Genomic DNA, 13,232 nt, shown 5'->3' on the forward strand with positions numbered 1-13,232 from the left:
ATATATATATATATATATATATATATATATATATATATATATATATATATATATTATTAATGTGACAAAAAAGTAATTAGTTACTTGTAATTACTTAAATAACGAGCAATTTATTTTTACATATTTATGTTTAGTAATAGTATACAATTGTATGCCAGTGTTATATTAATATATTATTTATTTACTATTATAGTATTTATAATATTTTGACTTTTTTGTATATTCAGTTTTCATTTTAATCGTAGCTTAAGTTTGTCATTTTGCTTCATGCTTTAATTTTTTATTAGTTTAAATATTTCTATTTATATATGATTTTGGTCATACTGTCCATCCCCAATAAACCTTCATACTTAGATTCTTACATTTTAGCCTCTTCTTTTGTTGAATATGTCACATTCACCACTGCTGTTTCTGTATCAGTGTTAACTGCAAAAATAATTAATACAGAGAGAGAGAAAGTATAAGTTAGAAAAAGGGAGCTCGATCATATTCATAAATGTGAGACTGCATGCTTCTGTATTATGTGCATACAGACAAACAAATGCAGTTTTACACTAGTGCTGTGAAGAGCCAATTGTGTGTCTCAGTGTCTGCATATAAACTAAGGATTACTGTGCCATGGCCATATGTGTACTTCACAGGGCAAGCACAAAACAACCCTGACGTCCGTAGATCAAAGCCCTGTGTATCATCTAAATACACACACAATGAGGGAAAGACCTCCACTTGAAGAGTTTATGCAGCTATACGCATCCAACAGCTAACAATAGCACCTGCGTACAGATCCTGACCTCTTAAGGTCAAGCTGTATTATACTCTCTGGAGTGTGAAATGGGGCTAAATGAAGGTTGTGCCACATTACAAGAATTCCTCTTGGTTCATTTGAATAATTACAGACAGAAGCCACTGCAGAGACAATGTGCATGTGCATGGCATTTTTAAGAGGAAAGCCTGCCTTTTTATTGATTAGATGGAGTTGTGTGCCTAGAGGACCAGACAGTCTGTCTGGAAGAGCAGTGGAAGCTGAGTGGGATGGCTGGGCAGAATTCCAGAGCTTCACACATGAAGAGAACCACAAAGCCTCGCTGTAAGACAGCTCAAGCGATCAATCTCAGAACCAACGAGTGTCACCAATGAAGACACATCATGCAATAAGCGCTGAGAAAGAACGACGAGTAGCAATGCCCTTACGTCATGTCGACACGATCATATTTATTTCATAAGATGCAGCGCACAATTAACACAACAACACTATTTGGATACGATTCGTTTTCGAAATGATGCTGGAGTTATAATTATTACTATAGTCTGTGATTTCATTCATTCAGACTGGATTGAGAATTCTGTCGTTTTTGAGACAAAAAAGCTATGTTTCCATCAGCCTGTTTTTATGTGCATTCTGACATATCGCATGATCAGTGATGGAAGCGCCAAATTTTGAATAAAAATCCTTCAATTCGCAAAAAAGTTTTTGACTTTTGCAAAAAAGGATTAATGCAAATAATGGGATATGGAGAAACGCATTTGCCGAATAAATTCCTCCATGCGCATCAAAAAAGTGTGACTTTGCACTATGGGATGGGATAACTTCACTAACCAGCGGACCAATCTCGTTCCATAGCATCTGAAATGTTGTTATGGCCATTTTTGAAATGCCTGCACAAAGTCTGTCATCAAGTACTTCTGTATAATTGCCTCCCAGAACTGCATTCCCAAACAGCAGGCATCCACCTCCGAAAGCAATGACCGCATTACTTTGTTTCGTCTACTAGTTCTGAAGTGCAAGTAATTTATTATATTTGAAAATTATTATATTCAGTGGCTTCTCCTACTTTTCTTAGTGATTTATAGTCCCAGTTTATCAGAAAGTGACAATTTTGTTGTCTTTGAGCTTATTTGCAAATGTTTTATGCAATATTTCAATTTTGCGCCTAAGTTTTGCAACTTTGGATGGAAACCCGGCTAATGATATGACATGTCATTTTAAAATGCCATTTTTTTGTCTGGATCTATTAACTTATTAAAAAATGCAATTCATGCATACAATAGCTTAAATACACCCTTTCTATAAAGAGAATGTTATTAATGTCATTGTTCATTTCACAACTAAAATTCATATTTTTTCTGTCTTAATATCATAATGAAAAAAAAAAGTTAATTGAAGAAACTTAAGAAATTCTTGAAATGAAAACTTGACTAGTAATGATTTTATTCATTAAATTAATTGTAAGTACTTCAGCACAGTCTTTTTTCATATATATTATAAATTAATTATAAAAAATGTAAATTGCTTCACTGCTTATTATTATTATTATGACAAATTATCCAATAATTTAAATTTTTCATCAAGGTTAATTAAGCTGTATCTCCCCAGAACTAGTAATTCAAATAAGCAATTAATAAACAAAATCAGTATTGTTAAATGTCACATACAGGGCCTAAAATTAACACTCGCCAAGCGCCAAATGCGAGTAAAAATATATATATACTCGGCTTTGGCGAGTATATGAAACTGTGTCAGTCGCCAGATGGCCGGTAACATTTTTATAAATTCTAACAGTGCAATGTTGTGAGAACATAAACGTGAACAATGCTCTGTACAATTGACGGGTTAGTGCTGCTTCATCACAAAAGTTTAAGCCTTTGCAATGTATCCACAGCACTAAGTTTATGTATTCCCTCGGCAACCAGTACGGATCAGCTCTAGGCATGACGAAGCGGATATCGTCCTCTTTTGGAAGACCAAACAAAGTAGTTTCGCTTTCACAACGAAACACACAGCGCCTTCACGACATGACGGCAGAGACAACAATACTACAGCGAGAATAAAAGTTACGCCTTCTTTCTTTGCGTGAACATTTGGGCGGCGTTATGCAAATCTTCCCACATAGTGAGGTAGATATGTGAGGGCGTGTTCGAACGAGCCGTTTTAGGTAGGCGTGGTTAACGCTTAACTTTTATAAAGAATATCTCTTTGGATTTGAGACTTTAGTCTTTGCAAATTTACAGATCTTCTTTATGCACCAAGAGCTTGTAACACTCCAAAGAGAAAGGAAAAAATGAAATCGCATCATATGACCCTTTAAGAGCTAGAACACACAAAAGGACACACTCGCGCTGAGTGGGGAGTTTAAACATCCGAAGCCCTGGCCTGAAAGCCGCGTCTTGAGCTCTGCTTCCTTCCTGCGCTTAAACAGACAAATATACACACAATTATGTCAAAAATGCCCATCTCTGTGAGTATCCGAGTAAAGTAGTTGGTTTTTAAGTGAACACGAACAGCTGAGAAATAAAACGAACATGAACCGTGCGCGACTCAATGTGTCACAAGACAATAGAACCCATTATAATCAGTGATATATTGTCTACACAGGATGTGGCGCAGCGCGACACGACAAATTGCCAAAAGTAAATGGATTCCCCGTTCTGTTTCTGAAATATTCCAAGCAACGGCCGTTTTGTCGCATCCAGTGTTGACAACTTCAAGCTGCCGTGGTGTAGACACGGTGTTAAAGTGATAGACACAGAATTCCAATAATCCTGCTGTTGTCTGCGTTTTTAATGCTGATCAAAGAAAACAGGACAAAGAAAAAAAACAATCACTCACTGCTCTTGAACTTTAAAAAAAGATATAAAGACTATAGTGTTATTTGATTAGCATAATTTATTACATTTCTGTAGGCTACCTGAAAATCACTGTTAGACCTGCCTGAAATGCACCATTTCTATTTGCATCTTTGTTGGCTATTTTGTGCTATTGCTTGTAATTTGATTTGCTCTTATTTTACAACTGACTATTTACTAGTCTTTAAAAATGTAGCCTATTAAATTTTTATTGGTTAAGCTAGTAGTTTTAGCAGTATTGAAATTGGAATCAAGTTTTGTGACTTTTTTGTCTATTATATAAAATGCTGGTGTCATAACTGCCTGTTTTTTTTTTTCCATGGCTGGTAAAAAATATTTCTGGCCGGTAAATTTCCTTAAGTCACCGACCATTGGCAGGTCTTTTCTGGCAAAAAGTTAGTTTTAGGCCATGGTCACATACAGTATATCTTCATATCTGTCTTTTAGCTGGATGTATGTATGCCCTTCTTTGTATTCACTTGTCACTTTAGTCAAATGATAAAAACAGTGAGAACCAGACCATTATTTTTTCTTTATTCTCTCTAAAGCATGCATCGCATTGCACTTCCTCAAATTACCATCTTATTTGCCAGTAGCTCAACAAACTTCCCTGTTTGTGCAGCCTACACATCAACATTAACCCTCAGTTTCTGTTTGGTAACCGAGAGAGGCCAATTTAATGGCTTGAAAATATATATTTAACATTGAACCATCAGGATGATTGTTAATTTTGAAATCACTTAAACTTAAAATGAAAAAGCTCATTCAAATATGAATAAATACCATAATATAAGTAATACTAAAATAGCACTGGAACATCATTGCAAACCTCAAACAGGAAATTCAGTCTGAGCAGAATGTGATGGTTAATTATGTTTCCCTTGGTTTCAGCAGGTGTTAAGAAGGTAAACCAGTCTGTTCCTGCTGATGCGAAAGGAAGCCAACCATCTGTAACTAACTACTTAGACAAGTAAGGACTACTTCTTGACACTTCTTCATTGATTCCCTCAACTGGGCAGTTTGTGATTCTCCCAGTCAGTGCAATCTCAATTGATGAATTTCTGATTCAGTGCCAACTCTGCAAAGTCAAGTCTTGTGTAGCTGTTATAAATACACTAATATTATCTCACCAAGACATCTGGAAATTGATAGCATAATGTGCAGTGCTAATGGGCTCTCATTTAATGAGTTTATTTTTGTACTGCTGGGAAAAAATTAGTAAAGCTTATGCATGTTGAGTGAGAAATGAAAGATCAGATAAGAGTTGATGCTGGTGCTGTTTTGTCTAGTCTGTGTATTTTCTGTGGAGAGAGAGATGAGTCGTTTACTGAGGATGGACTCGACCTGCACTACTGGAAACACTGCCCGATGCTGCAGCGCTGCCTTCAGTGCAGACAGGTGCACACATACCCAAGCACATGTGCTGTCATATTTCAAAATAATTCATATTGGTTAAACTACATTTAACTCAGTTTGCAAAGTGTGCTAATATAGCATGTTTGTGCGTTCGTTAGGTGGTGGAGATTGCGAGCCTGACAGAGCACTTGCTGACTGAGTGTGAGCGGAGGGCAGATTTCACCCAGTGTCCTCTCTGCTCCGAAGCTCTCACCCGAGATAAGCTAACTGAACATGCTCAGAGCGCTGCTTGCAATCGTGAGTCTTTTTGTGGTTGCACAGTATTTTTATTCCATGCTCATCCAGAAACCACACTCAGTGGTGTTGCAAATGTGATACCAGGGGACAAAATGAACATTTTGGCAGGTGATTTGATGTAAGGCCATATTTTGTACTGGCCATGCAACTGTAGTTTTTATGAAACATATACTGGGGAAGGATTTTGTCCTTACAACAGTGTAATTTTTTATCTGTTGTTTTCCTTGCACATTTGTGATGAACACTGCAGCTTATTGAGTCATTTGCCACATCAGATACTAGCTCAGACAATTGTCTATTTTCCTCCTGTATCCATTTTGACAGTGTTGGATCAGGAATGAAGAGACAGGAAGTCCGGGGTGGAGATGAAGCGTCTTTTATTAATGTCGCTTACTAGCTTTGCTTACTTCCCTCTATGCCTGCCCAAGTATTGGCATACGTCCCAGTTCCTGGGTGCACCATATACTTGTTTATCAGTTCTTAACAGAAATATAGGAGGTAGTTCAGCCTTGCATATAAAACTAGGATTATATGTTGCACAGTATAAGAAGAATAAAGACTGAAAATATTAAAAGCATGTGTGTTCCCACATCAAGTTAATGAGAGGAGTATTTTATATTCCATGTCACCACATGAATTTCTTAAGAAAAAAAAAACATTCCTGTCCAATAAATGGCGTAAACATTTGTATTATCTTCCAGTTTCCAAATAATATCACAGATTAGTAACTGCAACCTTTTTACTTGCTTTTACTTGCATTTGGTGCTTGGCAAGTGTTCATTTTGGTCCCTTTGTGCCACACTCTTATTATACCTAAAAATAAGACAAGACTGCCCACTCTATCATCAGACCTGTTTATCCATATGAAGTTCACACTGTGTCACTAGAAATGACCTTTCACACCTGCAGATTTATTGTGTTATTTCTATAAGTAGAGAATTTTCTACATTTTTTGTTTGGGAAAAAGTAAAAACAGTGTTTCCTGGTGATGGATTTATTCTCTTGTTCTTTTGTCAGCACCAACTTCTGGAGGTAATTGTAATCACTGTCCTCTCTGCCATGAGAATTTCGCCTCAGGGGAGGAGGTGAGATCACACACAAACACACCCATAGGTGCTACTCATTTATCGCCATGAACAACAAAATAACAAACAAAAACACCTGGTGCACGAATGCAGTCTGCCATAACAGTAGATGTAAAATTATTGAAATTAATTCAAATTATTTATCCATCATAAATAACTTGAACAGTTCTTGTTATACTCTGTTCAGTTCTCTGTTGCACGTCATACAGATGAGCTCATGACTGTGACTGACGCTGGAAAGGTGTTCACTCAAGAACACTTTACCTCTCAGCTCTGAAAAGTCACATGGAGTAACACCTCCAGCTGACAAGCAATGTTTTAAGTATTCAGTGTTGGCCGTGTCTTCCGTGCCAAATGAATGATGTCTCACATCATGTACCACATAAACTCGTATGTTGTCCAGTTTGTTGTAAACCTGTTTTTGTGAGGGTTACACTGTCCCTGAAATACAGTGTGAGCATTGTTTTGAAACAATGAAAATATGGGCAATCTTGTTATGAAAAAGAGAATGACATTTACCAATATGTAAAGAATTCACTTTAGACACTGAACAAATTATTACATAAAAAGAGATGCAGTTGTCAGTATCTTTAAAGATATCAGTTATCTTTGATTTATTTTAATGGACTTAACTGATGTCATCATAATTTATGATTATGATGAACAACACATTTCCTTTTACTTTAGTATCAGCTAGGGCTGCAAAACGATTAATCGCGATTAATCGCATTTAAAATAATAGCTTATGTTCACATTCTATATGTGTGTGTACTGTGTATATTTATTATGTATATATAAATACACACACACACACACACACACATGTATATATTAATGAAAAATATGTTGGATTTATATATAAATTATATTTATACAGAATATAAATTATACAAGTAAAATATATACTATATATATATATTTTTTTAATATATACATATGTGTGTGTATTTATATATACTTAATAAATATGCACAGTGCACACACATATAGTATGTAAACATAAACGTTTATTTTGAATGCGATTAATAGTGATGAATCATTTTGCAGCCCTAGTATCAGCACAGGGTACTGTTACTTTAGCATTTTTTAATACTATTATAGTATTTATTCATATTTTGAATTGGGTTTTATTTTTATATTTTCAGTTTACACGACAAATTGCCGAAAGTAAACGGATTCCCCGTTATATTTCTGAAATAGTCCAAGCAACGGCCGTTTTGTCGCATCCAGTGTTGACAACTTCAAGCTGCCGTGGTGTAGACACGGTGTTAAAGTGATAGACACAGAATTCCAATAATCCTGCTGTTGTCTGCGTTTTTAATGCTGATCAAAGAAAACAGGACAAAGAAAAAAAACAATCACTCACTGCTCTTGAACTTTAAAAAAAGATATAAAGACTATAGTGTTATTTGATTAGCATAATTTATTACATTTCTGTAGGCTACCTGAAAATCACTGTTAGACCTGCCTGAAATGCACCATTTCTATTTGCATCTTTGTTGGCTATTTTGTGCTATTGCTTGTAATTTGATTTGCTCTTATTTTACAACTGACTATTTACTAGTCTTTAAAAATGTAGCCTATTAAATTTTTATTGGTTAAGCTAGTAGTTTTAGCAGTATTGAAATTGGAATCAAGTTTTGTGACTTTTTTGTCTATTATATAAAATGCTGGTGTCATAACTGCCTGTTTTTTTTTTTCCATGGCTGGTAAAAAATATTTCTGGCCGGTAAATTTCCTTAAGTCACCGACCATTGGCAGGTCTTTTCTGGCAAAAAGTTAGTTTTAGGCCCTGGTCACATATATTCAAGGTGTTGTAAGATTTTTAATTGATTGTTAAACCACATAACAGTTTTAAAGTCATATAAACACTTAAAAGTAAACTTGTCTTGGAAATAGCAAAAAAAAAGAAAAAAAAAAAGTTTTTTCAAAACTATATGAAACCAACATAAATACATTTCTAGGAACTCTGCATATGCGTTTTACACAACAATTTTTTTTTTACTTTTTCCTTTATTGTTGACTCATTCACATTCTGGATATCACTAACACGTTTACTAAGATGAGAGTGTCTTTGTCTGGATTATGAACAGCTGTTTGGGTCTGATATCAACATACAATGGCGGGTCATGTCAAGCACCACTGTAACAACATTAATTTAACACACGGATAAAATCATTTTTAGTCACTAAATCAAAGACCCTTCTATCAAATCTCAAGTAATCGCAGGAGACACACGTTAATACCAGGTATACACGCAATCCGTCTCAGCTGTGAGTGAGAAAGAGACCGCAGGCGCCTACCTCCCTACACACGTTACAGCTGGAGCCTCGCCACTGTCCCACTTCAATCCACACACTTCCACTCCATCACGCTGCTCATGTCAGCCAGAGCGGAGTTCATCCCTCTGTCTGTGATTTCCTCTCATTCACACTCAGTCGCAGGCGCCCTGCCTGTGTGCCTCCCTCCCACGCTCTCTCTCATTTGGGAAAGACAATTACAGAACATCAAAACTGAGACGTCTCCACTGGTAGCATGTGTTGATGTGATTTAAGTTTGGATAACGTGTGATCTAAATGCACACATTGTCTCTGTAGTCCACAATCTGTTAGCAATTTAGACTCATCCACACTACATCAGCACATGTGCTGTAAGGCAAAGTCCCCAACAGAAAAGAATGGGTCCATAAATAGGTAATTCACTTATACCGTAAATATGAATGTGATTCAGCATCCACCTGATATAAACTGCAAACATGTTGATTACAAAAGGATTTGAAATTTTTTAGATGGAATTTAGCATGCTATGCAAACAGAAAAAAAAAAAAAAACTTAGTATACTATACATGTAAGTATAATCACTTTAGACAATGGCAACTCATTTACCTTGTTCCACATTTTCTACAGTACCATACTGTGCTAATAGGCTGTCCAAAACCTGCAATGAGAAGAGAACAATCAGTTACAAACACAAACAGCAAAACACCTCATAAACTGTTTTTAGATTGAATACCAGAAAATAGGAGATGGGAAATAAAATGAATAGTTCACCCCAAAATGAAAATGCCATTATTATACTCACCATTATGCCAAATATCAAACCCTGTATACTATTATTTTTCTGTCTAACACAAAGTATACATAGACTACCGTTAACAAGTTTGGTGGAAGTCTCTTATATCTCTTGTTTATTTGATTGAAAATGCAGTAAAAACTGTGATACTGTGAAATATTACAATTTAAAATGATGTGTTCTATTTAAAACATGTATTATTTAAATTAATTTAAAAATGCTTTATTTATGTGATGGTAAAGCTGAATTTCAGCAGCCATTATGCCAGTCTTTCAGAAAAAAATTATTCTAATGCTAATTAGGTGCTCAAGAAACTTTCTTACTATTATCAATGTTGAAAACAGTTCATATATGCCGTTTAATATTTTGTTTTTTTCTCACATAATTTGATGAATTCAAAAGAACAGCATTTATTTGAAATAGTAATCTTTTGTAACTTTTGTATCTTTTGCTGTCCCTTTTGATCAAATTAATGCTTCCTTCACACACACAGTATATATGAGATTTTACACTATTGCCTTTACGCAATGGAAAAGACATTGATAACTCTATTGTTAAGGTATTTCTATAACCAAATGGAAAAGAAAAACAACGTATGCTGTATGAAATGGAAAAAATACGATAATTTCAGCTTCCAATTTCTTTAACATTAACATTAACTTGCCCCTATTGGAGCATTTTTAATATGATTATTGTACAATATTTTGATAAATCCATTGCCTTGCTGCCTATGAAGTCCAAAGTCTTTCTGCACCATTCTAAAATTTGCTCAAATCCTTTAAACCAATCACAAGCTCATCGTGTTCACTGTGGGCAACCGTCCAATGACACATGCTCAGGTGAGAGTGATAGAGTGAGAGTGAGAGAGAGAGAGAGAGAGAGAGAAAGAAGTGTAGTAGTAAAGGGAAAGCAGGTCTCATTCACTACTTTGCATCAGAGGGATTTGACTGTGTCTGCGATCCTTCATTCGTCGGGTCCGACGCTACCCACCAGCCTGTGAGCGTACTGACACCAAAGCCACACAAACCGCTCCACCGCAAGCTGTTAACAACTGCATTAAAATGAGTGGAACCGAGCTGGCAAGAGGAAGAAATTTAAAAGAGCAGTAAGAGACAGGGAGAACCAGATACTTCATTAATTCATTCATTCAGTACACTTAGACGGATAACAGTGCACACACAAGAGGCTTACAAAGATGCACCAAGCATTATTTTTCACAGTGCCCGACAGGAAGAGATTAAACTCATTGTTTAAGAGTGAACTGAATACACTGTAAAGTTGCCCTCACTCATATCTTTACACATTTTCTCACCCTCTGCCCAGCACACTTTGCAATACTCTATGTGGATTCGAGCGCTCACACGGCTCTGTAACCCGTGACACTTCCTCAAGCCTTCTTACTGCCTCGGCCTTAACGCATCCCTTCAGCTTCGGGTAATGCTGTGGCCTGCAAACTGTCAATCCTTTTAAGCCTCCTGTTGAGAAGGGGCAATTTGGGATATCCCATTGGAGCATGGCAGTTCAGCTATCTCAAACCTCCACCTCTTCATCCTGACCCTCCAATTAGCCAAGAGGTTAAACTGTAACAGCATCTACAGCGGACATGATCGGCTCCACTTGATAAACTAAATTGCTCTCATTATAATCAATGATGCTGTCTGCAGTGGAGAAGTCCATTGCAGCTGGTTGTGACATAACTTGAGTTGACAGGCATGTCATTTGTAGTTCTGATGCCCCTGTAGTGCTACTCCAGCCATGCTATTATCCCAGTCTACAAATAAACAGCTTTTACTTGCAGAAACTGTATTTTTATATATTTTTTGCCATGAATTGAATGTTACAAAATGTATTTGTTTCGGTTCTATTAATTTAAATAATCTTTTTACAAACCATATGTACGATACAATTCAAAAGTTTAGGTCAGTACAATTTTTATTAATAATATTTGATTCAGCAAAGTTGCATGAAATTGATCAAACATTACAGTAAAGGCATTTATAATGTTACAAAAGATTTATATTTCAAATAAATGCTTTCTAGTGATCAAAGAATCTCAGAAAAAGTATAACTTTCCACAAAAACATTAAGCAGCACAACGGTTTTCATTACTGATAATAGTAAGACATGTTTCTTGAGCATTAATTCATCATATTAGAATGATTTCTGAAGGATCATGTGTCACTGAAGACTGGAGTAATAATGCTGAGAATTCAGCTTTGACATCACAGGAAAAAATTACATATATATTCAAACAGAAAATAGTTATATATCGAATAGTCAGAATATTTCACAATATCACAGTTTTTTATTATTGACTTGCTAATGGTAAGCATAAGAGACTTCTTTCAAACACATTAAAAAATCTTACCGACTGCAAACATTTGAACAGTAGTGTATACTAAGGATACAGCAATATTAAAAATTCTGTTCCAATACTGATAATTATTTTCATATTAGGGTAGAAATTCAACACTAAAATGAAACATTTTAAATGCTAAAGTGAATTTAGGCACGACAACATAATACACACAGTATTATTTAAGATGAAGATTTGGGGCCAGATTTACTATCAGTTTGCGGCAGCGCAAACCCTCATCTGCCATTAAAAAAAAAAAAAAGATGCGCAGTGGGAAATTTGCACTGAAAAAACATGGACACTGTTATTTTTGCGACTGACCTTATTGAATACGCTTTTTTAACAGTTTTCCTTTCAATTGGTAAATTTATATGAAAGAGTATTTAAATGAATCACGCAACGCGATTTACTAAGATTTGCACATGTCTTAAGTGACCATAAACGCCGTAATAAATTGAGGGTTTTTTTTTGTGTGTCTTAAAGCAGGCGGTAATTTGCACTGCTCTTAGTAGATTGCGCTGGTCATTGTGAAAATGAGATGTTGCGTCTGTGACCAAATGATTAATTTATATGTAAGTACATGGTAGCTAAGGCCACTTAATATAAAGTGGGACCTTTTATTTTTATTGTCAGTGGTCTCCCCTTCAACAAAACTTGTGAAGGCTGGACCACTGAATCACAGGAAAGGAGAGACTAGCAGCAGCAGTTCGTTTCTCCACTATGCCTTGTGTTGAGGTTCAAGTGCCGATGACACAACAAGTGGACGGCTTCTTTTCTCTGTCTGCTCACTCTCTCCTTCTAACCACCATAACCATCCGTGTTCTTTCCTTCTCTTCTCCTCCTCCATCTCTCCTCCACCCTGCTGGGGTGGAAAAAGTGACAGTGCTCTCCACAACTCTTCAGGGGCTCCTCATTTTCAGCATGCCTGTGGCAGCACTGGATTACTGAGCCCTTCCTGGACGTGCACAGGCTCAGACGCACACGCCCTGCCCATCACAGGAAGATCCTGGTTAACCTCAGCATAAGCATCTCTCTGCCTTTCTTCACATTCATAAATGACATGCATATAAGGACCTTAAGCTGTCGACGTTGTCCGAGATGTGGCCTGGTGCACATGCTCCATCACCTGCATGATGGTGCTTGCATGGGCAACACAAGTTTGAGTCCAGCTTGCATCATTTCTTGATCCTGTTTCCTCATTCGCCCACATTTTTGGTATCTTTTTTCCTCAGCGTTCCCATAAATAAAGTGTTGAAAAAAGGTCAAAAAATTAAATAATGGTACTAAATTGCTTATTATTAGAAATTCTATGTTAATATTATAAATTCATTTTCAATTTATCAGTATCATTGAGAAGTTATGTAAATGCATGGTAATTTCCCCATTTTTATATTTAGATTACATATGCAATCATAACATTTACCTATTGTGAATCTTTAGGG

General features: G+C 36.1%; 1 protein-coding gene across 1 annotated transcript; it reads left to right on the forward strand.

Moving 5' to 3' along the window:
• Positions 1-1,032: 1,032 nt before the first annotated feature.
• Positions 1,033-6,639, forward strand: LOC107596539 (centrosomal protein of 104 kDa-like). The gene is made up of 6 exons (XM_016287294.1): positions 1,033-1,087; positions 4,519-4,594; positions 4,914-5,022; positions 5,139-5,277; positions 6,295-6,362; positions 6,550-6,639. The coding sequence occupies exons 1-6, from the start codon at positions 1,033-1,035 to the stop codon at positions 6,637-6,639; spliced, it is 537 nt and encodes a 178-aa protein (XP_016142780.1).
• Positions 6,640-13,232: the final 6,593 nt, after the last annotated feature.

This window comes from Sinocyclocheilus grahami, unplaced genomic scaffold (assembly GCF_001515645.1).
Source record: "Sinocyclocheilus grahami isolate Dianchi unplaced genomic scaffold, SAMN03320097.WGS_v1.1 scaffold220.1, whole genome shotgun sequence".
NCBI classification, from domain to species: Eukaryota; Metazoa; Chordata; class Actinopteri; order Cypriniformes; family Cyprinidae; genus Sinocyclocheilus; species Sinocyclocheilus grahami.